Genomic DNA, 22,527 nt, shown 5'->3' with positions numbered 1-22,527 from the left:
AGCAGACTATATGAATATAAGCATGCCATAATGATTCAACAATTCCAAACATAATAAACTTATCTGAACTTATCTGCGCATCCCATAAGGGTTATTTTAGCATTTCACAACAGTATAACATTGATGAGCAAGTAAAACGTATATGAATATGCCATGACAACATATAAATCTCAACCACATAACAATATTTTTAGAATTAAATAAATCATGGCTTAATATGCATAAACCAACTTAAAAGCATTTGTGGAAACTATACAATATATATATATATGAAAACAAAATGTCCACTCACTGATATGTCGATAGATCGTAGCCCCTAACCTCGCTTGCCCTCATACGTCCTCAGGGTAAGTCTTCCCTATATACGAAACAACTAATAATAATAAGTTAATAAGAACTTTCACTAAAAGCCAGGAATAACTCCTCATAGCTTGCTCAAACGGAAGGTTTGAACATACGAAAATCTTCTACTTGAAGTCATGGACCCGTACATGTCAACCACTGGCCGGCTGGAAACCGGACGCGCCGTCACGTGCCGCCCAACCAACGGCCACATGTGCAGGCACGCGCCTGGCAAAATTTGATAGAAGACAGGAATATTCTATTAGAGTTGACGGAATATTTCATTAAACAGTTAACGGAACCTGACGATGTTACCTAAAGTCGTTAGAATATTCCATCAAGTCTGAGGGAATATTCATCATCTTCTCCGATGGGTCACTGCAGTTCGCCTTCTGGTTTCGCCGAAATTTGGAAATTTTCGTCGATTTTTGGAAAATGTTTAAAACCTTGTAACTTTGTCATTTCTCAACCATTTTCCATGAAATTTATATGGATTTGAAGCTTGTGACAAGGAGAACAAAATAGTACCTTTCAAAAAGTCCAAAAGGTAGACGGAAGATGACTAAAAAAGCCTCGAAAGTCTCGGCCTAGTTTTCGACTCTTCGAAACCGTGTGTTTCGACTTTGTCACCACTCCAAAGTTAGCCTAGGGACTCTAGGGAGTTGTGTGGATGCTTCCATAATCTTCAAAACTTCATAACTTGGCCGGGATCACATCGAAGCTAAGTCATCCAAGTTGGAACTTTCGAGTCAACGAGTCAAAACTTGTCCATTTGAGAATAGGTTGGTATGGCTAGGTGAAGGAAAAATTTTGTCCTAGCTAAGAACATGTAAGAACATTTGAATACATATGCAAACTAATAACTCTTTAAAGTAGGCATGCATTCAAAAACAATTCATAAAACCCATGACTTTCAAAGCCTAGTATATGGTGAACCATAAGACTCTTTAACAAAATTAAAGAGAATAAGAATTTAGAGATTCTTTACCCTTGAAGCTCATCCTTGATTGCACAAGGGATTCACCCAAGTGGAGGGCCTTCAAGTCACCTCCTTGCTCCTTGAATCTTCCTTGTGATTTCCTCCCTTTTAGTGCTCCTTTTCTTCTTTGAGGATTTGAGGATTTGTTCTCCAAAACACCAAAAGTTTGGTGTCTCTAAGTCTCCACACCAAAGATATTGTGTGAAGATGAAATGGATGACTTAGGTAAGAAAGATTGCTAGATGTTCCTCACCTAAGGTAATGAGAGAATAGGTTTCACCCAAATTCAATTAGAAACCCCTTAGGGTGAAATGGCTATAAAGATGTATTTATACCACCTCACAATGGAGTGGCAAACTTGCAATTAAGCCAAGTTCACTACCCTTAAGGTTATGGCCGGCCATTTAATGTTTTTGGGCTTAATTGCCCATTTTGTTTTAGTTGTCATACAACTTAAACATAATGGGCCTTGTGGGCCAAAACGTTTTTGTGCCCCGAAGCCCAAAACTAACTTAAACGCCCAATACGAACGTTTCGTATAATTAATTAACTATTTAATTAATCTTGACCATTCTTCAATTAAACCATTTAATTGCTTATCCATTTCATATAATTTCTTCACTTATATCTTTACTCGGTGTACGATCCATTAGGTTCCAATTAGCGAGGTAGTGGGCGATGTTACTCTTAACGATCGATTGTGAATTGAAACCACATTTCAATTCTCCCTTAAATTAGTGTTTGCTAATCTTTAGGGCTTCCACAAACCATGGGTGACGCCTAGCAGCATGTCATGGTTACCCAAGCTAAGTAGAAGTGGTTGGAGAACCTATCCAGTTACAACTACAATGCAATACGGTCCTTCTCTAATACAATACTCTTAATCGCATTGTTTAAGTGATAGTTTGTTTCATGTCTACTATCCAATGTGATACTTCTTTATATGATTCAATCGAATAAGATTTGGAACATCTTCCTTAGTCATATTCATATGCTTTGGCCAAAGACTCTCGAATCATATCTTAGAGTATTCTCCTTCCATCATGGAAGGTTAGAGATCCCTTGTTGTACATTCATATGCCTACATGACTAGATAGCTTGACCCCAACAATGTCGTGGACACTCCAATGGAATGCCGTTGACATAATCAAAGATCAAGGACCTAACCATTAGACATCAATGATGCCTCAGGTCAAAGGACTACTTTGCATATTGCAACTATTGAGTTCTCACATGACATGTATGTTCGAACTCTTGTTTGATCGTAGTTCAGTGTACTCGATTACTCTTTCGAGCACCTATGTGTTTGCCTTAGTGTCCAACACTAAATGACTTGAGACTAGTTCACACTACCGCTTTGAGTCGACATAACACATACTAACCTTAGCGGATTGTCAATGCCCAATTGGCAATCCTATGGCTAGGAACGTTTTAGGAATGAACATAAGAGAAAGGTCTCGTTAATTTAACTAACTTAAATCACTTGTCTCTTAGATCAAATACATTCCTTGGATTCCCTTATTGCTTAGACACAAGATACTATAAATAGTGATTAACAATAAGCTTTGCCCTTCTATTAAACATATAAAAGTTTAACACAATAAGTATTCCAAAAAGCTATTACATCAAATGAGTGGCTTTGTGGGCATACTTCCAACAATCTCCCACTTGCACTCAAAGCCATCCTCCCATGTATCTAATACCCATCTTTTCCATATGGCGGTCAAGTTGGATTTGAGACATTGGCTTCGTTAGTGGATCTGCTACGTTATCGGCTGAAGCAACTTTGAGGATGTTGACTTTCCCCTCGGCAGCATATCTTCTAATGATATTGAAGCGCCTATCAAAATGCTTGTTCTTTTGATGTGCCCTGGGTTCCTTGGCTTGAGCTATCGCCCCATTATTATCACAGTACAAAGTTACTGGTGACGTAATGGTTGGAACCACTCCAAGTTCAGTGATGAACTTCTGCATCCAGAACGCTTCTTTGCCGGCTTCAGCTGCAGCGACATATTCAGCCTCTGTCGTGGAATCAGCAATTACACTTTGTTTCTTGCTTTTCCAGCTGACAGCCCCACCATTCAGAGTGAATACATATCCGGAGTTGGAACTTCTATCATCGACGTCAGATTGGAAATCTGCGTCTGTATAACCTTCCACTCGCAACTCTGATGCTCCTCCATAAACGAGGAACATGTCCTTAGTTCTTCTTAAGTACTTAAGGACCGTCTTGACAGCTGCCCAGTGTTCTGATCCTGGGTTAGATTGATATCGACTAGTAATGCTCACAGCATATGCGATATCAGGCCTTGTGCATATCATGGCATACATGAGACTTCCTATGGCGGAAGCATAAGGAATAATATTCATTTGCCGTATCTCTTCAGGAGTTTTTAGGTCCCATGGACTTAGAAAGGTGAATTCCATGTCTCACAGGAAGAAGACCTTTCTTAGATTGTTCCATCTGGAACCTACTTAGCACCTTATCAATGTACATAGATTGGGATAATCCAATTAATTTTCTGGATCTATCACGATAGAGCTTTATCCCAAGTACATAAGATGCATCTCCTAAATCTTTCATGTGGAAGGTTTTGGACAACCACACTTTTACAGAAGAAAGTACTGCAGTGTCATTCCCGAATAGTAATATGTCATCTACATATAACACTAGGAATACAACTGCTTCCCCAACGACTTTTTGATAAACACAATTGTCGTCTTCGTTTTGAGTAAAACCAAACGATTTGATTTCAGTATCAAAACGAATGTTCCAGCTCCTGGAGGCTTGCTTAAGTCCATAAATGGACCTCTGAAGCTTGCATACCTTAGTCTTTTCAGACTTGGACACGAAACCTTCGGGTTGAGCCATATAAAGTTCTTCCTCTAGGTAGCCGTTCAGAAAGGCTGTCTTCACGTCCATTTGCCAGATTTCATAATCATGGTACGCAGCTATAGCAAGCAAAATCCGAATGGACTTAATCATGGCTACAGGAGAGAAAGTTTCTTCATAGTCAATCCCTTCTCGTTGCCTGTAACCCTTGGCTACTAGTCTAGCCTTATAAGTCTCCACGTTCCCATCAACGCCTATCTTCCTCTTGAATACCCATTTATTTCCAACAGGTACTATACCTTCTGGAGGGTCTACAAGAGTCCAGACTTGATTTTGATACATGGAATCCATCTCGGATTTCATGGCCTCATGCCATCTCTTTGAATCAATGTCGGACATTGCTTCATTGTAGTCTCTAGGATCCTCCTTTGTGTCATTGTCACCTAGAAGGTGCAATTCCACAAAGTCATTGTCTAAGCCATACCTCCTAGGTGGCTTATTGACCCGTTCAGATCTACGTGGAGCTAGGGGTTCAGGAACAGGGTTGTCAACATGTCGAGTGCTTGTTTGTGGTTCATCATTAATCTCATTAATTTCCATCGTTTTACTTATAGTTTCTTTGAGAACAAATTCGTCCTCTAGAAACTTAGCAGTTCTGGCGACAAAGACTTTCTGGTCGTCAGGATGGTAGAACTCATATCCCATAGTTTCTCTAGGATATCCCACAAAATAACACCTTTCTGATCTCGCTTCAAGCTTAGTAGCTTCAAGCTTCTTGACATATGCTTCACAACCCCAAATCTTAATGTGATTAAGACTTGGCTTTCTTCCATGCCATATCTCATAGGGCGTTTGTGAAACTGATTTGGAAGGTACTCTATTAAGCAAGTAAGCTGCTGTATATAGAGCGTATCCCCAGAATGTTACTGGTAGATCAGCGGAACTCATCATAGAACGAACCATGTTCATCAAGGTTCGATTTCTCCTTTCAGAAACTCCATTAAGTTGTGGAGTTCCCGGTGGAGTCCACTGTGATTTTATTCCACACTCTTTGAGATAATCTAGGAACTCATTACTCAGATATTCACCCCCTCGATCTGATCTTAGGATCTTTATCTGTTTCCCAGTTTGCTTCTCAACTTCATTCTTGAATTCTTTGAACCTTTCAAAGGATTCTGACTTGTACTTCATAAGATACACATAGCCAAACCGAGAGTGATCGTCGGTGAATGTGATATAGTAGGAGAAGCCTCCTCTCGACGTAGTAGACATAGGTCCACATACGTCAGTGTGGATTAACCCTAGAATTTCAGTGGCACGCTCTCCTTTCCCAGTGAATGGAGATTTGGTCATCTTCCCTTTCAAACAGCATTCACAAGTACCCATCTGGTCATTACCTAATGGGCGGACATATCCGTCTTTCGACATCTTGCGAATCTTTTCAAGGTTCACATGTCCAAGTTTAAGATGCCACATCCTTTCTTGGTTAACTTCTTCTCTAGCCCTTTTGGGTTTTGAGGTATTCCCGCTTTCAATACAGTGCATCCCACTATTCGTCTCTAGGTGAAAAAGTCCCTCTATCATATTACCATGAGAGATAATACGACCGTTCAAGTATAAAGTGCAACTCATTTTGTCAAACAATACTGAGTGCCCATCTCGTAAAAGCTTAGAGATAGAAATCAAATTCTTTATACATGAAGGAAAATATAAACAATTTTTAAGTTCCAGGACTTCCCCAGAGGGTAGGTTAAGCATGTAGGTGCCTATTGCTTTTGCAGAGATTTTGGCGCCGTTCCCAACTCGCACAACAATCTCCCCATTGCGCAGTGTCTTGCTCCCTACTAGTCCCTGCATCGTATTACAGATATGTTGACTAGCGCCTGAATCAAATATCCAGGAATTGGAGCTCACTGTAAAAGCACTTTCTATGACCGAAATAGTCTCTTCAAAAGTTCGTGTCATAAGGCTCGCAATGCGCACCCTGTATTTCTTCTTCCAACGTTCATCCCTTCCACAATGAAAGCATGTTCCTTTGGATTTCTTTGCCTTCTTCTTAAGAAACCTTTTCCTTGTTTTTGCATTCTTACTCCCACTGTCCTTTTTGAAACATCTTTCAAATTTACAGCACATGTCAATCATCTCGTTAAAAGTATGATCGAATCTATTCACTTTATAGTTTACAATAAACTTAGTGAAATCATCCGAGAGATATGCAAGGAAAAAGTCTTGGGCCATTTTGTCAAGTATAATGGTGGGTAGTATTTTAGGCATGTCGTTAACTACATAACATAACAGAAATCGTATTAGATTGTTGATTAATCTACTTGATTGGGTCTTGAATCAAATAGTATCACCCACTATTTTTGGCAAACTCCACATCCCTCAATGGAATTCGAGAGTTATATTGAACTCTTAGCGGGGTATGGGAGACTCACCATTACTAAGCCCACCTCACGATGATACGATGTTGGTTAGCAAAAATAATGATGAGAGAATAACGCATTACTCATTTACAACGTTTGTAATTACCCATCTTGTTTGGCCTCTAGAGAATGTTGCCTCACGATGATACGATGTTGGCATTATTGCACTTAGTTAAGTTATTCCCACCATGCTTAGTTCATGTAGGGGTTCAAGAATAACCTCACGATGATACGATGTTGGCTATCCTCGTTGCCTACACTTACCTCATCATATGTTTATGGACTCCTCCTGAGTGTAAGCATGCACTTTGTACTCCCCCATGATAGGGTGAAGCCGGTGTACAAGTCACAAACGATTGGAGCCCACCACGGTGGAAGGCCTACGAAGAAATGTTCAAAACATCTCTCGTTTATCAACTTAATATTCGTTTGAGGGAGTAGTTTTGGGCTACATCAAAACATTTTAATCATATTAAAAGAACATGGCCCTATCATAACTATTGGTCCAAGTTAATATGATTTAGTAGCATATAATACTCCCACTGTTTCGTTGAAACAAGCGAGACTATATGGAACTACTAACGAACGCATTGCATCCTCATATGGACTATATAGTCATATTAGGTTTTAGGATGATTATGAACCGTTTGATTTGATCCAACACGAGCCTTGTGTTGGACCTTGGGTTTAAGGTAGATAGTTGTTGATTTTAGTTACGCGTTTAATCTAATTAAACCGTTATTTCCTATTGGGCGTTGGACCCAACTATTCCAATTTGCATACATATAATCAAAGAGGAATACATGAAATAATAAGAAGGGCTTATGCCCTTTTACAACACAAATAATGGGCTTATGCCCTTTACAACAACTTGAACTAATCAAATTACATTCATATCTACATTACTTAAAACCCAAGCATTCATAATGTAAATCGGCCAATCACATAGCTCAATTATCGAGGCCTTTGGTTCATAATCACCCTTTTCTTAATTAACTAAATTAACTAAGAAAGCAACTTTAAACAATTGGTTTTTGGATCCATAGAATTGATTTAAATGGAACTAAATATAATGAAAATCCAATTCTCATTAAAGAGACAAAACAATTTTTGTTCTCATTCTATTTGGGCCATTTTGCAAAAATACAAACTTTTGGGCCAAAATACAAATACACAAAAGTATCAAAACTTTATTTAATTGCACAAAAGCACCCCACTAGAGGAGTGGCCGGCCATGGATTGAAATATTGAGTTTTTGATACAATAAAATTTTGTAAGTGGATTTTGGTGGGTGAGATTAAAAATGGTGGGGATGGTTTGAAAAGAAAATATACCTTTGATATAATTAAAACCATTTAATCATTTCTTACCAACAAACATCATCCATTAACTATTATTCAAAAAATATATCTTTGACATAATCATCACCCATCAACTAATATTCAAAACTTTATGTAAAACATAAAACTTTTGAATCAAAACTTCAAAACTTTTTGTTCTTGATAAGAACTTCAAGAAATATGAAGAACATACATGAAAACTCATAATAGCTCCATGGATGTTTTCTTTCATCAAAACTCAAATTTTCACAACTCAAAAGAGGGTTATTATCCTAGGGTACTTAGGGGTTCCAAAAAGCACTTTAAAACCATTTTAACAAGCCTAACATGAACCCAAAAAATCACCCTTTGGATTTGGCCGAAATTCCCAAAACACTTGGCACCAACTTTTAGTTCCATTATTCATGCTTTAATGAAATACATCTACAACATTTGAGATGCTAAATTTTCAAGTAAAATTTATATTCAAAGCAAGAACAAAGCTTGTAACATTTACAACACTTAAATCACAAAATATGAAAAATCACAAAACCCAAAAGGATCCACCATAAACTAGGCCTAGGCTCTGATACCACTTGAAGGAAAAATTTTGTCCTAGCTAAGAACATGTAAGAACATTTGAATACATATGCAAACTAATAACTCTTTAAAGTAGGCATGCATTCAAAAACAATTCATAAAACCCATGACTTTCAAAGCCTAGTATATGGTGAACCATAAGACTCTTTAACAAAATTAAAGAGAATAAGAATTTAGAGATTCTTTACCCTTGAAGCTCATCCTTGATTGCACAAGGGATTCACCCAAGTGGAGGGCCTTCAAGTCACCTCCTTGCTCCTTGAATCTTCCTTGTGATTTCCTCCCTTTTAGTGCTCCTTTTCTTCTTTGAGGATTTGAGGATTTGTTCTCCAAAAGACCAAAAGTTTGGTGTCTCTAAGTCTCCACACCAAAGATATTGTGTGAAGATGAAATGGATGACTTAGGTAAGAAAGATTGCTAGATGTTCCTCACCTAAGGTAATGAGAGAATAGGTTTCACCCAAATTCAATTAGAAACCCCTTAGGGTGAAATGGCTATAAAGATGTATTTATACCACCTCACAATGGAGTGGCAAACTTGCAATTAAGCCAAGTTCACTACCCTTAAGGTTATGGCCGGCCATTTAATGTTTTTGGGCTTAATTGCCCATTTTGTTTTAGTTGTCATACAACTTAAACATAATGGGCCTTGTGGGCCAAAACGTTTTTGTGCCCCGAAGCCCAAAACTAACTTAAACGCCCAATACGAACGTTTCGTATAATTAATTAACTATTTAATTAATCTTGACCATTCTTCAATTAAACCATTTAATTGCTTATCCATTTCATATAATTTCTTCACTTATATCTTTACTCGGTGTACGATCCATTAGGTTCCAATTAGCGAGGTAGTGGGCGATGTTACTCTTAACGATCGATTGTGAATTGAAACCACATTTCAATTCTCCCTTAAATTAGTGTTTGCTAATCTTTAGGGCTTCCACAAACCATGGGTGACGCCTAGCAGCATGTCATGGTTACCCAAGCTAAGTAGAAGTGGTTGGAGAACCTATCCAGTTACAACTACAATGCAATACGGTCCTTCTCTAATACAATACTCTTAATCGCATTGTTTAAGTGATAGTTTGTTTCATGTCTACTATCCAATGTGATACTTCTTTATATGATTCAATCGAATAAGATTTGGAACATCTTCCTTAGTCATATTCATATGCTTTGGCCAAAGACTCTCGAATCATATCTTAGAGTATTCTCCTTCCATCATGGAAGGTTAGAGATCCCTTGTTGTACATTCATATGCCTACATGACTAGATAGCTTGACCCCAACAATGTCGTGGACACTCCAATGGAATGCCGTTGACATAATCAAAGATCAAGGACCTAACCATTAGACATCAATGATGCCTCAGGTCAAAGGACTACTTTGCATATTGCAACTATTGAGTTCTCACATGACATGTATGTTCGAACTCTTGTTTGATCGTAGTTCAGTGTACTCGATTACTCTTTCAAGCACCTATGTGTTTGCCTTAGTGTCCAACACTAAATGACTTGAGACTAGTTCACACTCACGCTTTGAGTCGACATAACACATACTAACCTTAGCGGATTGTCAATGCCCAATTGGCAATCCTATGGCTAGGAACGTTTTAGGAATGAACATAAGAGAAAGGTCTCGTTAATTTAACTAACTTAAATCACTTGTCTCTTAGATCAAATACATTCCTTGGATTCCCTTATTGCTTAGACACAAGATACTATAAATAGTGATTAACAATAAGCTTTGCCCTTCTATTAAACATATAAAAGTTTAACACAATAAGTATTCCAAAAAGCTATTACATCAAATGAGTGGCTTTGTGGGCATACTTCCAACACTAGGTTCATGGGCTCGAGAGGAGTATTATGGAGGTGTTTGCAGCCTCAATCCATGAAGTTTGATGCATGTTCTTGAGAGTTGCAGAGATGAAGAAGCTTAGGCGAGGAGAGAGAGAGGGAAGGTGAGTTCTGATTGGTTGCAATAATGAAGGAAGCAAAATAATTGGTGGTGAGGTGTGAGGCACGGATCCGGTTTTAAAGAAGACAAAGGATAGGATTTTGTACAGATGAAATCACAAGAAATCTACCGTACCTTGTAAAAAACAGTGTTTTTGACACTGAACAATTTAACGCACACTTGTAACGACAAGTACAATTTAATTACAATAATGGGAAAATTAATTTAAAGCTGCATAATTATGTCCACGTTACTTTGCCAATAAGCGCATAAATGTCAATTTACACACCCAGAGAGAAATTACACAGAAAATTAGGGACGGGTCGTCACAAACACTTAGTGATTAGGATTCACCTAAGTAAATTTTTTATAAAGTTTGATTTTACACAATTTGTTTTTTTTTTTTTTTAACAAACGATATTATCTACACTAAAGGGTGAGGGAGTGAGCTAAACTTCACAATGGGTTAATAATAATGTGGTTTAAATTTGCCTTTGGCGAGAATCGAACATAAGATCTCTCACTTATAAGTGAAGAGGAATATCATTAGACCATAATACTAAGTGACAGTTCTATTTTTAGATGTCTAATATACTCATCATTACTTATTTTGTGATCTACTATTAATTATATGAATATTATATAAATAACAGTCATGAAATATTTTTCAAACTATGCAAAGTGAAACGAAGAATTAATGATTTTGAAAAAAATATAGGAAAATGTATAAGAGCAAGTTCAGCGGAGATGTCAAAAAAAAATGTCAAATATAAGTTAGAATGCCAATGTAGTAAAGATAAATTTCCTTTTGCTTCAATCCATATATTTTTTTCTTATTTAATTAATATTTGTAAGACTCACTTGTAAAATAAATAATCAAGCCTAATTCTTCATTATTCATGAGTGGTAACCCACATGGATTCCAATATAGACATTTAGGTATACCAATTTATTACAGTACACTTATGTATTTACATATGTTTCTTATGTTTCACTATTTATTTATTTTTGAATGTTTTTTTATTTAGGTACATTTATAAAGTTATAATAGGAGGAATTTAAATAAAGTTAACAAATGAAAATGTGTACTTTAATAAATTTAATTATTTAATGAAAAATATTGAATATTATACACATTAAAGTACAATTATAATAAATACGTAATCTAGCACCATGTTTTAATATGAAAATATGTATATTAATAAATTTAATTATTTAATATGTTTCTTATGAATATGTGGTAAATGAATATGAATATGAAATAAAGTACACATCAAAGGATTATAATACATAATCTAACATCATTTTTAGATTAAATTTTTAGTATTTTTAAATGATTAAAGTTCAAAAACTCCTATATATATGGTGCAGTCATATTTAGAATAAAAATGTGATTATGTAAATCCTAGTACATTTAGGAATATCTTTGAATATTCCATTTAGTAGTTAATATCATATTAGAGTTGTTGTCACATCCCGGCCCGGGGGGGACCACTTCCCGGGCCCCACTCCACCATCGTAGCACGATATTGTCCGCTTTGGGCTTACCATTCCCTCACGGTTTTGTTTTTGGGAACTCACGAGCAACTTCCCAGTGGGTCACCCATCATGGGATTGCTCAAGCCCCATTCTCGCTTAACTTCGGAGTTCCGACGGAACTCGAAGCTAGTGAGCTCCCAAAAGGCCTCGTGCTAGGTAGAGATACGAATATACATTTAAGGATCACTCCCCTGGCCGATGTGGGATGTCACAATCCACCCCCCCTTAAGGACCCGACGTCCTCGTCGGCACACACGCGGTCAGGGTTAGGCTCTGATACCAATAATTGTCACATCCTGGCCCGGGGGGACCACTTCCCGGGCCCCACTCCACCATCGTAGCACGATATTGTCCGCTTTGGGCTTACCATTCCCTCACGGTTTTGTTTTTGGGAACTCACAAGCAACTTCCTAGTGGGTCACCCATCATGGGATTGCTCAAGCCCCCTTCTCGCTTAACTTCGAAGTTCCGACGGAACTCGAAGCCAGTGAATTCCCAAAAGGCCTCGTGCTAGGTAGAAATAGGAATATACATTTAAGGATCACTCCCCTGGGCGATGTGGGATGTCACAGTTGTAATCCTAAAAAGGTAAAGATTTAAAATATTCTACTACTATAAATAAAGACACAATGGGGTGATATGACACACAATTCACAATTAAATCTCTCTCTTTTCTCTCTTATTGCCCTCGACCTCCCTCTCTATTCCCTTAGAATAGTTCAATCAAATAGGCCTATAAATATATATATATATATATATATATATATATATTCTTCAAATCTTTTGATTTTGGACATGCTTTCTTTTTAAATAGCAATATAATTACATGAACAGGTGATAAAATAACCAGTATCGAACTCATCATTCACGAGATTTGAGCCTAAGATTTCTCACTTATAAATGCAGAGAAATACCACTAGATCGTAGTACTAAATGATTTTTTTTTTAATGAATTTGATAGGTAGGAGAGTAGGCTAACATTCACAATAAGCTAGCCATAATAATTTTATTCAAATTCGTTTTGATGAGAATTAAACTTAAGATATCTCAATCAAAAGCAAGAAAAATGCCACTAACCTGCAATATTAAGTGACAACATTAAACGCCACTTAGTATTATGGTATAGTAGTTTTCATCTTCACTTGCAAGTGAGAAATTTTAAGTTCGATTATCGCTAAAGGCCAAATTTGAACCACATTATTGCTAGCCCATTGTTAGGGTAACCCCACTCCTCCTCCTTAGTGTAGATAAATAATATCAATTGTTAAAAAAATGACAACATTAAATGATTTTTAGAATGCATTTATTATTATTATTTGATACAATATGTTTACATTAAAGTGAGGGAGAATACGTTAGTATTGAATTCGTCATTTATGATATTCGAATTTGATAGATCTCACTTACAAGTGAAAATTTATATGACAAAACCATAGTTTGGATTACGTTAATTTTTTAAGTGTAATTAAAACATTCAACAATCGAAACGTGCTGTTGAAAAGTCGTTTGATATTCTTTTACAAAACTGCTTCTCTTTTTTTTTTTTTTTTTTTTTTTTGGAAAAGAGATCCTCTCTTTTTGGATCAAGTGATCCGGACCCTTAAAAATTTGATTCAACGGCTAAAAACAGGGACCCCTGTAAAAGTTATAATAACTTTAGCCGTTTGATCAAATTTCAAGGGTCTGGATCACTTGATCCGGTGGCTTTGGTGGAAGAGATCCAGAAAGAATCTCTTTCCATTGTTTTGGACATTTGGTTTTCATTAGATATTTTTCTAATCGAATATTAAATCATTTGTTTAAACAATCGATAATATTTACACTAACAGGATGGGGGAATTAACTAACTCTCACAATGGGCTAACAATAATGTAGTTCAAATTCATCTTTAGCGAAAATCGAACCTAAGACCTCTCACTTACAAGTGAAGAAGATTATCACTAGATTATAGTACTAAGTGACGAATATTAAATAATTACTTATGTCAAAGTAATCCATTTATAATATTTTGTTGGTCCCGTAACTTTTCTTTATTTTCTGTACCATGCTAGTCTACCATATACCAAACTTGTTTGGCAATTTTTTAATGTCCAATAGCATTTACTATGAACTTTTTGAAAACTATAAGTGGTGGGTCGCCCAATTAGGTCTTTTTTCTTTTAACTCATGGTGTCTTAAATTAGACCTTTAACCTTTTATTATTGGTGCAGTTTAGGTAGTAATAAAGTTTGCAACAAATAATAAAATTACAAATAAAACCTTTTTCTTACACCATAATGAAAAATATCCTTTTTTCATTTTGATTTATAGTAAGAATGGACCCAGGAGGTGGAGGGCTCACCAATGTTCCTGGTTACCGAGAAAATTAAGATGACGAGGATGAAGCTCAATAACTAGGCTCGTAGTAATGTAAGGGTGAGACCAAAAGCAATTAGAGAGGTGGAGGATATTCTTACGAGTTTGTTGGGACAACCATTCACTAATGAGTCTATTAAGCAGAAAAAGGAGCTAATTGGGAAGTTGAACCAATTGCCTGAACAAGAGGAGCAATTTTGGAGACAACGATTGAAGGAAAATTGGATTAAACTTGGGGATCGCAATACCAAGTATTTTCATCAGAAGGCTAATAGGAGGCAAAAACGAAACTGTTTATATGGGTTAATGGATGATAATGCTAGTTGGCGTGAGGACCGTAGGGGATGGAGGAGGTTGTGGTGTCTCATTTCACAAAACTTTTTAGTTCAAATGGAGTGGAGAATTTTGACGATATTTTGTGTCATATCATGCCTAAGGTGACGGAGGAGATGAATTTTTCCTTGACAAGCCCGTTCACAGATGAGGAGATCAAGTGTGCTGTCTTTCAGATGCATCCTACAAAGGCGCTGAGACTGGAGGGTATGTCACCGGGATTCTACCAGAAGCATTAGGGAGTGGTCAGCAAGGATGTTTGTAATGGGGTTCGGTCCATGCTCCTATCTAGCCATATTCTATAGAAAATCAATTATACCCATGTTACATTAATTCCCAAAGTCAAAGATGTTACGATGACATAACTTCGCCCTATTAGTTTGTGCAATGTGTTGTACAAAATAGTGGCAAAGGTTCTCACGAATAGGTTGGAGCTTATTCTCCCACAGGTTATTTTTCCTACCTAAAGTGCTTTCGCTCTGGGACATTTAATCTCGGATAATTATTTGGTAGCTGCTGAAGTTGCTCATTATATGCATAACGGTCCTCGGGGTCCAATGGTCTTATGGCATTGAAATGGGACATTAGTAAGGCTTATGATTGTGTGGAATGGAAATTTCTAAAGGCCATGATGCAGAGACTGGGATTTTCTGAAAGGTGGATACATATGGTCATGTGGTGTGTTTTAACGGTGACTTATTCATTTAAATTGAATGGTGACCCGGTGGGTTACGTGTATCCAGAAAGAGGAATACGCCAAGGGGATCATCTCTCCCCTTTTTTATTTGATATGCATGCAGAGGACCTCTCAGCCCTATTGACAAAGACTAAGTTTGAAGGAGAGTTACAGGGGATCAAAGTTGTCGAGCTGCTCCTAGTATCCACCACTTGTTTTTTGCCGATGATAGTTTTCTTTTTGCCCCAGGTACCATTAATGAGTGTTAGAGTATTAAACAGGTGTTCGGGACGTATGAGTTGGCCTTTGGACAAGTGGTTAATTTTGAGAAAAGTTGCATTTCCTTATGTATCATGTGTTCAAGGCTCGGTACTTTCCTACTACAGATTTCCTTGAAGCTTGGGTAACATCTAATAGTTCATATGTCTAGCGCAGTATTGTTGCCTTGAGACCGGTGCTTCAAAAAGGACTTCGGTAGCAAGTGGGTGATGGGAAGACAGTTCGTATATGGAAGGATAATTGGGTGCCAAGGGAGTCATGCCTTCGGATTTTGACCCCGCCACCCGTACATTGGAATGATGAAGCCACGGTGGAGGGATTGTTGTGGGTGGAACCTAAGCAGTGGAATGTGCGACTGCTAAATGAGATTTTCTCCCAGGAGGAAGTGGAATTAATTCGAGGGATCCCATTTAGCTTAAGTAATATTGCCGATAGAAGAGTTTGGTATTATGATCGACATGGGAAGTTTATGGTTCGGAGTGTTTATCATGTTGCTTAGGGGATAATTGCAGTTAGTGGGGAAAGGGATGTAGGCTCTCATTCCATTTTTATTAACAGTGGGGAGAAGTTATGGAAGAAATTGTGCTCGGCTTGTGTCTCTGGGAAAGTAAAGATTTGTGTATGGCGCGCATGTTTGGATTATTTGCCTACAAGATTAAATCTTTCTAAGCGGAGAGTGCCAATCAAGGATGGATGTGTAGTGTGTGGATGTCAGGTGGAATCCGTGGAGCATGTCTTGCGGGATTGTCAAGCAGCTAGAACGATGTGGTTTTGAGGCTTGGGCTTACGTGTGGATGCTGGGCACGGTGTGAATTTTATGAATTGGTTAGCCAATCTTCATATACAGGGTCATGGATCGGGATTTGATCTATGTTTAATGTTGATCTGGTCACTATGGCAACACCGGAATGAAGTGTTATGGACTGGTAGTCCTCTAAACCCTGTAGAGAATGTGCTTTGAACTGAAGGTTGGTTACAAGAATTCCACAGGTGCCATAATACAAATGCAAAAAAGGGAAGACGTGAGTTACAGAAGTGGAGAAAACTTGAGGAGGGATGGGTCAAGTGCAATTTTGATGGAGCATGGAATCAATGGTAGAACCAGGGTGGGTTTGGAATGGTGATACATAACTAGTTAGGGGAGTTTCTCAATGCTGCAGCAGGTCCCATTGAAAGGACTATGTCTGCCTTACATGCAGAGTTTATGGTAGCTAGACAAGCTGTACTGCTGGTCAAAAGGTTATACTCGGGCGAAGTGCAAGTTCAATTTGAAGGTGATGCGGTTTTGGTATTGACAGCCATAAAGGGCCAAGGAGATGACAACTCTGTTTTTGGTCCCATTATAAATGACTTGCGGTGCCTTCTTATGTAGTTGTCAAGTTCGACGATTAGTCATGCCCAATGAGAAGGAAATTCAATGGCGCATCGATTTGCTCGATTAGGGATTACTAGTGACCAGGAGGTGGTATGGTTCGAGGAGCCTCCAGATCTGATTCATGATATTCTTTTTTAGGAAGGATTGTAAGTTTGATTGTTCATTTGAGGATAGGTTTATTGTTGTGCGGGACACTGTTTTCCTTCGATCGGGTTGAAATCCCCAGCAAGGTTTTTATCGAGACCCATTATGCACATTATCCTCAGTTTGTAAGAATTTTGATTTGCTTAATGAATATCGTACCTTTGTTTCAAAAAAAGTACACAATTATTTTTATATAAATCATACTGGGGTAGAGAGAACGAACGTAAGACATGAGCTAAAGTTTTTTTTTTTTTTTAATCTTTTTTTTTATATATAAAGACATGAGCTAAAGTTGGGAATCGGTGAGAGGATTCGAAAGTATTACATGTTATAAACATTGTATTAAAAGTGTGATTGTGTAAATCCGAGATTAGATTTGATATTAGTTATTATTCTCTATTAGGACTTGTATTCTTTAGAGGAGAAGGATTTTTCCCTCCCTTATTACTATAAATAAAGGCATTGCGTAAGAGGAATAATACATCTTCTACACAACCGACATCTCTCACTCTATTCTCTTTTTGATGCCGTGCCTCCCGCTTTCCCTTGTAATAAGCCACAACATTAAATTAATTTAGATGAGGGGGAAGTTGGCATGGTTTGAAACTCAACACCCTATCTACTAGAGTATTGGACACATACTTTTGCAAAGTAATTTTATGTTTGCTGAAAGGATAGCTATAGATAAATACAAAAGGATAAATGTTAAGAATAATAGCAATGATAGAACAAATTTCTTTAATACAACGATATATTTACACTAAGAGGATGTGATAATAAATTGGTTGGGAATTTGCTATTTTCAAAATTCGAACGTAAGATCTCTTACTTACAAGTAAAAGAAAAACCATTAAACTGTATTATTAAGTGAATTTTTTTTTAAACAAACGATATTATCTACATTAAAAAAGTAGGAGAGTAGGCTAAGCCTCACAATGATCTAGTAATAATGTGGTTCAAATTCAATCTAAAAGAATATCATTAAACCGTAGTACTAAATGGGGTACAAATTTAAAAACACATCCACATTATGAACAAGAAATATTGACTTTATTATTATAATAACAAGGAGGCTTTTATTTGGGAAAAAGATACAAGATGCTCAAATTAACAAATCGTAAAGTGTGTAGCATTTTTTTTTTTTTTTGTTTCGTTTTGTATTTATCATAAGATGCATAACTACAAACAAATAAAACATGTTATGTTAGATTTTATATGACAATATCTTATGTTAGTTTATATATACATGCCACTAATAGATGCAGAAAATCCCATTAGCAGTTGCACTATATATTATGTTATCTTTAGATTAATGCAACCCTAATAATAATATATGTACGTTTCAAAGTTTCATATCACCAACTCTCCACCCTCCCAGTCCCACGATAAAAGTACAAATTAAATCCAAATCCCCAAAAATAGTGACTACATCGAATGCATAATTGTACAATAAATAAATAAACATTTTCATACGTATTTTACCATAATGATAGAAAATAATACGTCTATAAACCCTTATGCAATAATTAACAAGTTAACTCGATAACACTTCTATTTGTAGAAAAAAAATTGTACATGGATCATATTAAAAAAATTCTATGTAAGTACAAATAAGTAGATAACAAACAAAATTATAGGATATTTTATTTTTCCTACTTAACAAATCAAGACATTCGCTACTATTATGGTTTATTAATATTTCTTTTTATTTTTAAATGAGAAATCTTAAGTTATAAAAGACGAAGTTAAATCACAATTTTTATGACAAATTCATTGTAAAATTTAGTCAACTCTTCTACACTTTTAATATAAATACTATCTTCTGTTACAAATAAAAATCAAGAAATTCAATCTTTTTGAAAGGCCAAATACCACTTGAACCCCTGGGTTCCTTCCCCATCCAACTCCACACTATATAAACCTCAGTATACCCATGAACCCCATCCCATTAAACTGCCACACCAAATACACTCCCAAATTTAATATTATATTTCCCCCATTTCTCTCACTAAAATCCAGTTCTCACTCCCTTCTTTTATCACTTTGAATCTGACTTCTTCCTCTTCCTCCTCCTCCTTACCACTCCCCCGCCACCCTTCTCTCCCCTTCTTCCCCACCACCACAGGCGCCACCGCAACTACCCCCACCACCGCCGAAAACCCACCTCAAAAATGGGCAAGGGTGGCTCCCTGAGCGAGAGCGTGATAAAAAAGATCCTCCTCTCCTACACCTATGTCGCCATCTGGATCTTCCTCTCCTTCAGCGTCATCGTCTACAACAAATACATCCTCGACAGGAAGATGTACAACTGGCCCTTCCCCATCTCCCTCACCATGATCCACATGTCCTTCTGCGCCTCCCTCGCCTTTCTCCTCGTCCGAGTCTTCCGCCTCGTCGAGCCCGTCACCATGTCCCGCGACCTCTACCTCTCCTCCGTCGTCCCCATCGGTGCCCTCTACTCCCTCTCCCTCTGGCTTTCCAACTCCGCCTACATTTACCTCTCCGTCTCCTTCATCCAGATGCTCAAGGCCCTCATGCCCGTCGCTGTCTACTCCATCGGCGTCTCCTTCAAAAAAGAGTCCTTCAAGACCGACACCATGGTCAACATGATCTCCATCTCCATCGGCGTCGCCATCGCCGCCTACGGCGAGGCCCGATTCGACACCTGGGGCGTCATCCTCCAGCTCGGCGCCGTCGCATTCGAGGCCACCCGCCTTGTCTTGATCCAGATCCTCCTCACATCCAAAGGCATTACCCTTAACCCCATCACATCTCTCTACTACGTCGCGCCTTGCTGCTTGGCTTTCCTCTTCGTCCCCTGGATCTTCGTCGAGTACCCGGTTCTGCGCGATTCGTCGAGCTTCCATTTCGATTTCTTGATTTTTGGGACCAATTCTATCTGCGCATTTGCTCTGAATCTCGCCGTGTTCTTGCTCGTCGGAAAGACCTCGGCGCTGACGATGAATGTGGCCGGAGTGGTTAAAGACTGGCTCCTGATCGCCTTTTCGTGGTCCGTGATCAAGGACACCGTGACCCCGATCAATCTGTTCGGCTACGGCCTGGCGTTTTTGGGCGTTGCCTACTACAACCACTCCAAATTGCAGGCTCTGAAGGCCAAGGAGGCGCAGAAGAAGACGGCGCAGCACGACGAGGAGGCCAGCAGGCTCATGGAGGAGAGGGAAGGGGAAGGAATTGGGAAGAGGAACGAATCCCATAATTGATTCTTTCCCAAGTGCTCGGATTTGATCCAGAGACGCATCTGATTTGAGCTAGATTACGGTAATAAGAACAAAATGGGAATGTAGGTGGTGGAAGAGCTTAAAATGGTTTCGATTCGGAGGGCAGAGGAAATTCGGTTTCCTTCTCCTTCTTGAAGATGAAGAAAGAATTCGGGTTTTCGGTACGTTGTTCTAGATTTCGGGTTTCTTCTGATTAGCAATATTTAGTAATGTTTAAGGGGTTTGAGATTCTGCAACTGTTGCTTATGCTGCCAAATCATGTATGTTAGTAGACTAAGAATCTCAGATGCCTTGTTTTTTATTATTTAGCTTTAATGCTTATTTTTTTTCATATTCATTATCTTTTCAGTCTCAATGGGTTGTTGTGGATGAATACCACATCGTAATGTTGATCACATTTTGGTTTCTTGGATGTTGGCATACAGAGTATAGTATACACCGGGGTTTTTGGCCGTTGGATCCTTTATCGCACATCCAATCGTACTTTTATTCGATGCATACCGTACAGCAGAGAAAAGAGTTTGTCGGTGCACTTTGAAAATGTCACATTTATCTTGTCATACTAGTTATGGCAATTGGGGTCCTGTGGGTATATGAGTTACTAAGTTAGGTAAGAGCTAGAAAATGTGTCCCAAGCTGCCATCCTCAGTTTGCGCAGTCATTAAACTAAGTCATCTTAAACCTTAGTAGTACTTAAACGCCTGACTGGTTCTACGCTCTCACTGCAATCCGATCCACCAACCCTAGATCGAAATAGACCAGGACAGCGTAGATTCGGGTTATCTTCTTACCAGGCGGGTTTGCTTGTTCTTTGTGTTCTACCTTGCTTAAACACCTGAAGCTTGAATCTTTTCTGTGGAGTCTGAAGAACTTCGTATCAGGGTGTCATTCAAAGACATCTTGTCCAAATAGTGACTTGAAATCGTCGAAGTGATTATTTTTTGTTGATAGAAACATTGAATGGCAGAAATCACCGAATTTCTGTTTGTAGTTCGTTATGGTTGAAACATCTGTCGCAAAATGTTTGATCTCTATCTTTTAGCATCAGTGAAGCCCTAACTGCAATTAGTGAGGTTAGTTTTGGATTTGGAAACTTTAGATGTTTTCAGTACAACACTCTTTACCTTCTCTTTTAGACATAGCAATTATTTCTGGTACATTGTCATCTATTGTAGTCCAAAACATCCCACCTTTTTTTGTACGAACAAGTAAAGTTTTTTCCTTGTGGTAAACTAATGTGTAAAAATGCTGTTGCTGAGGTAAAATAATTGGAGCCTCCTATTAAGTCTTAATCCATTAACAATTAGAGCCTCCTACTTCGATCCCAAAAATGGACGCGAACCCTTGAACTTCTGACACGACACGAGGTTGTGCAATGTTGTTATGGTTTAGCAGAAGGGGATAAGGACTCCACATCCTTTTTCCGGGGATTCTAGGAATATTCACATTCTAGTCGTTCATCGTATATGTATGATCAGTTTTCGTCATGTACTATTTGGTTTAATTTTAAATTAAAAAAATGTCAAATAATTTCTGACTTCACAATGTAAATGACTAAAATGTAAGAATCCATAGGATTCGCACAATTTGAATCCAAATAGAATCCAAATCCTAGCAGAAGAGTCCTTTTTGGCTTTTAAAGAGTTGATCCATTGCTTATTTATGGAATAGAGCAGTTTTTCGATATCAACATATAGTTAAACAAACAAAAGGAATGCTAGTAACCTTTGCAAGTCTTTTCACATTTTCAAATGACATGTGTTATTTGTTTGCCAAAAAAAAAAAAAAAAAAAGGGATCCTTAGGTACCGTTTGGTACGTGGGACGGGACAGAACAGAGTGGGACAGGGCGTTCCGTCCCACGTTTGGTGCGCCTAAAATGAGTGGAACAAGTTGTTCCACGGGACGAGTTTTGAGTGAATTTTCGTTCCACCTCACCCCCTGGAACGACTCGTTCCACATCCGTGGAACACAAAATTATAACCTCTCCGTCTCCTTCTTCTTCCTCCTTGTTTCCATCTGAGGGCATCTTTGCTCCGGCTCCGTTCCGTTCCATCCTGTCCCGTCCCGTCCCGTCCCATTCCGTTCCGTCCCGTCCCGTCTGCATACCAAACGATACCTTAAGGCTTTTA

At 38.1% G+C, this 22,527-nt stretch overlaps 1 protein-coding gene across 1 annotated transcript; it reads left to right on the top strand.

Annotated features, from left to right (window-relative positions):
- The first annotated feature begins 19,093 nt into the window (after nt 1–19,093).
- On the top strand, nt 19,094–20,733 carry LOC103946688 (probable sugar phosphate/phosphate translocator At5g25400). The gene has a single exon (XM_048580473.1). It carries the CDS (start codon nt 19,329–19,331, stop codon nt 20,376–20,378), a length of 1,050 nt encoding a protein of 349 aa, XP_048436430.1. The 5' UTR covers nt 19,094–19,328; the 3' UTR covers nt 20,379–20,733.
- The last annotated feature ends 1,794 nt before the right edge of the window (nt 20,734–22,527 follow it).

Source organism: the organism of the source record quoted next, unplaced genomic scaffold (assembly GCF_019419815.1).
Source record: "Pyrus x bretschneideri cultivar Hongxiangsu unplaced genomic scaffold, Pyrus_bretschneideri_v1 Contig15, whole genome shotgun sequence".
Classification (NCBI taxonomy): Eukaryota; Viridiplantae; Streptophyta; class Magnoliopsida; order Rosales; family Rosaceae; genus Pyrus; species Pyrus x bretschneideri.
This window is presented reverse-complemented; position numbering and strand designations above follow the sequence as displayed.

Bases quoted from the DNA above. Each gene is read 5' to 3' on its own strand.
- LOC103946688 (XM_048580473.1), top strand. From the start codon at position 19,329: ATGGGCAAGGGTGGCTCCCTGAGCGAGAGCGTGATAAAAAAGATCCTC.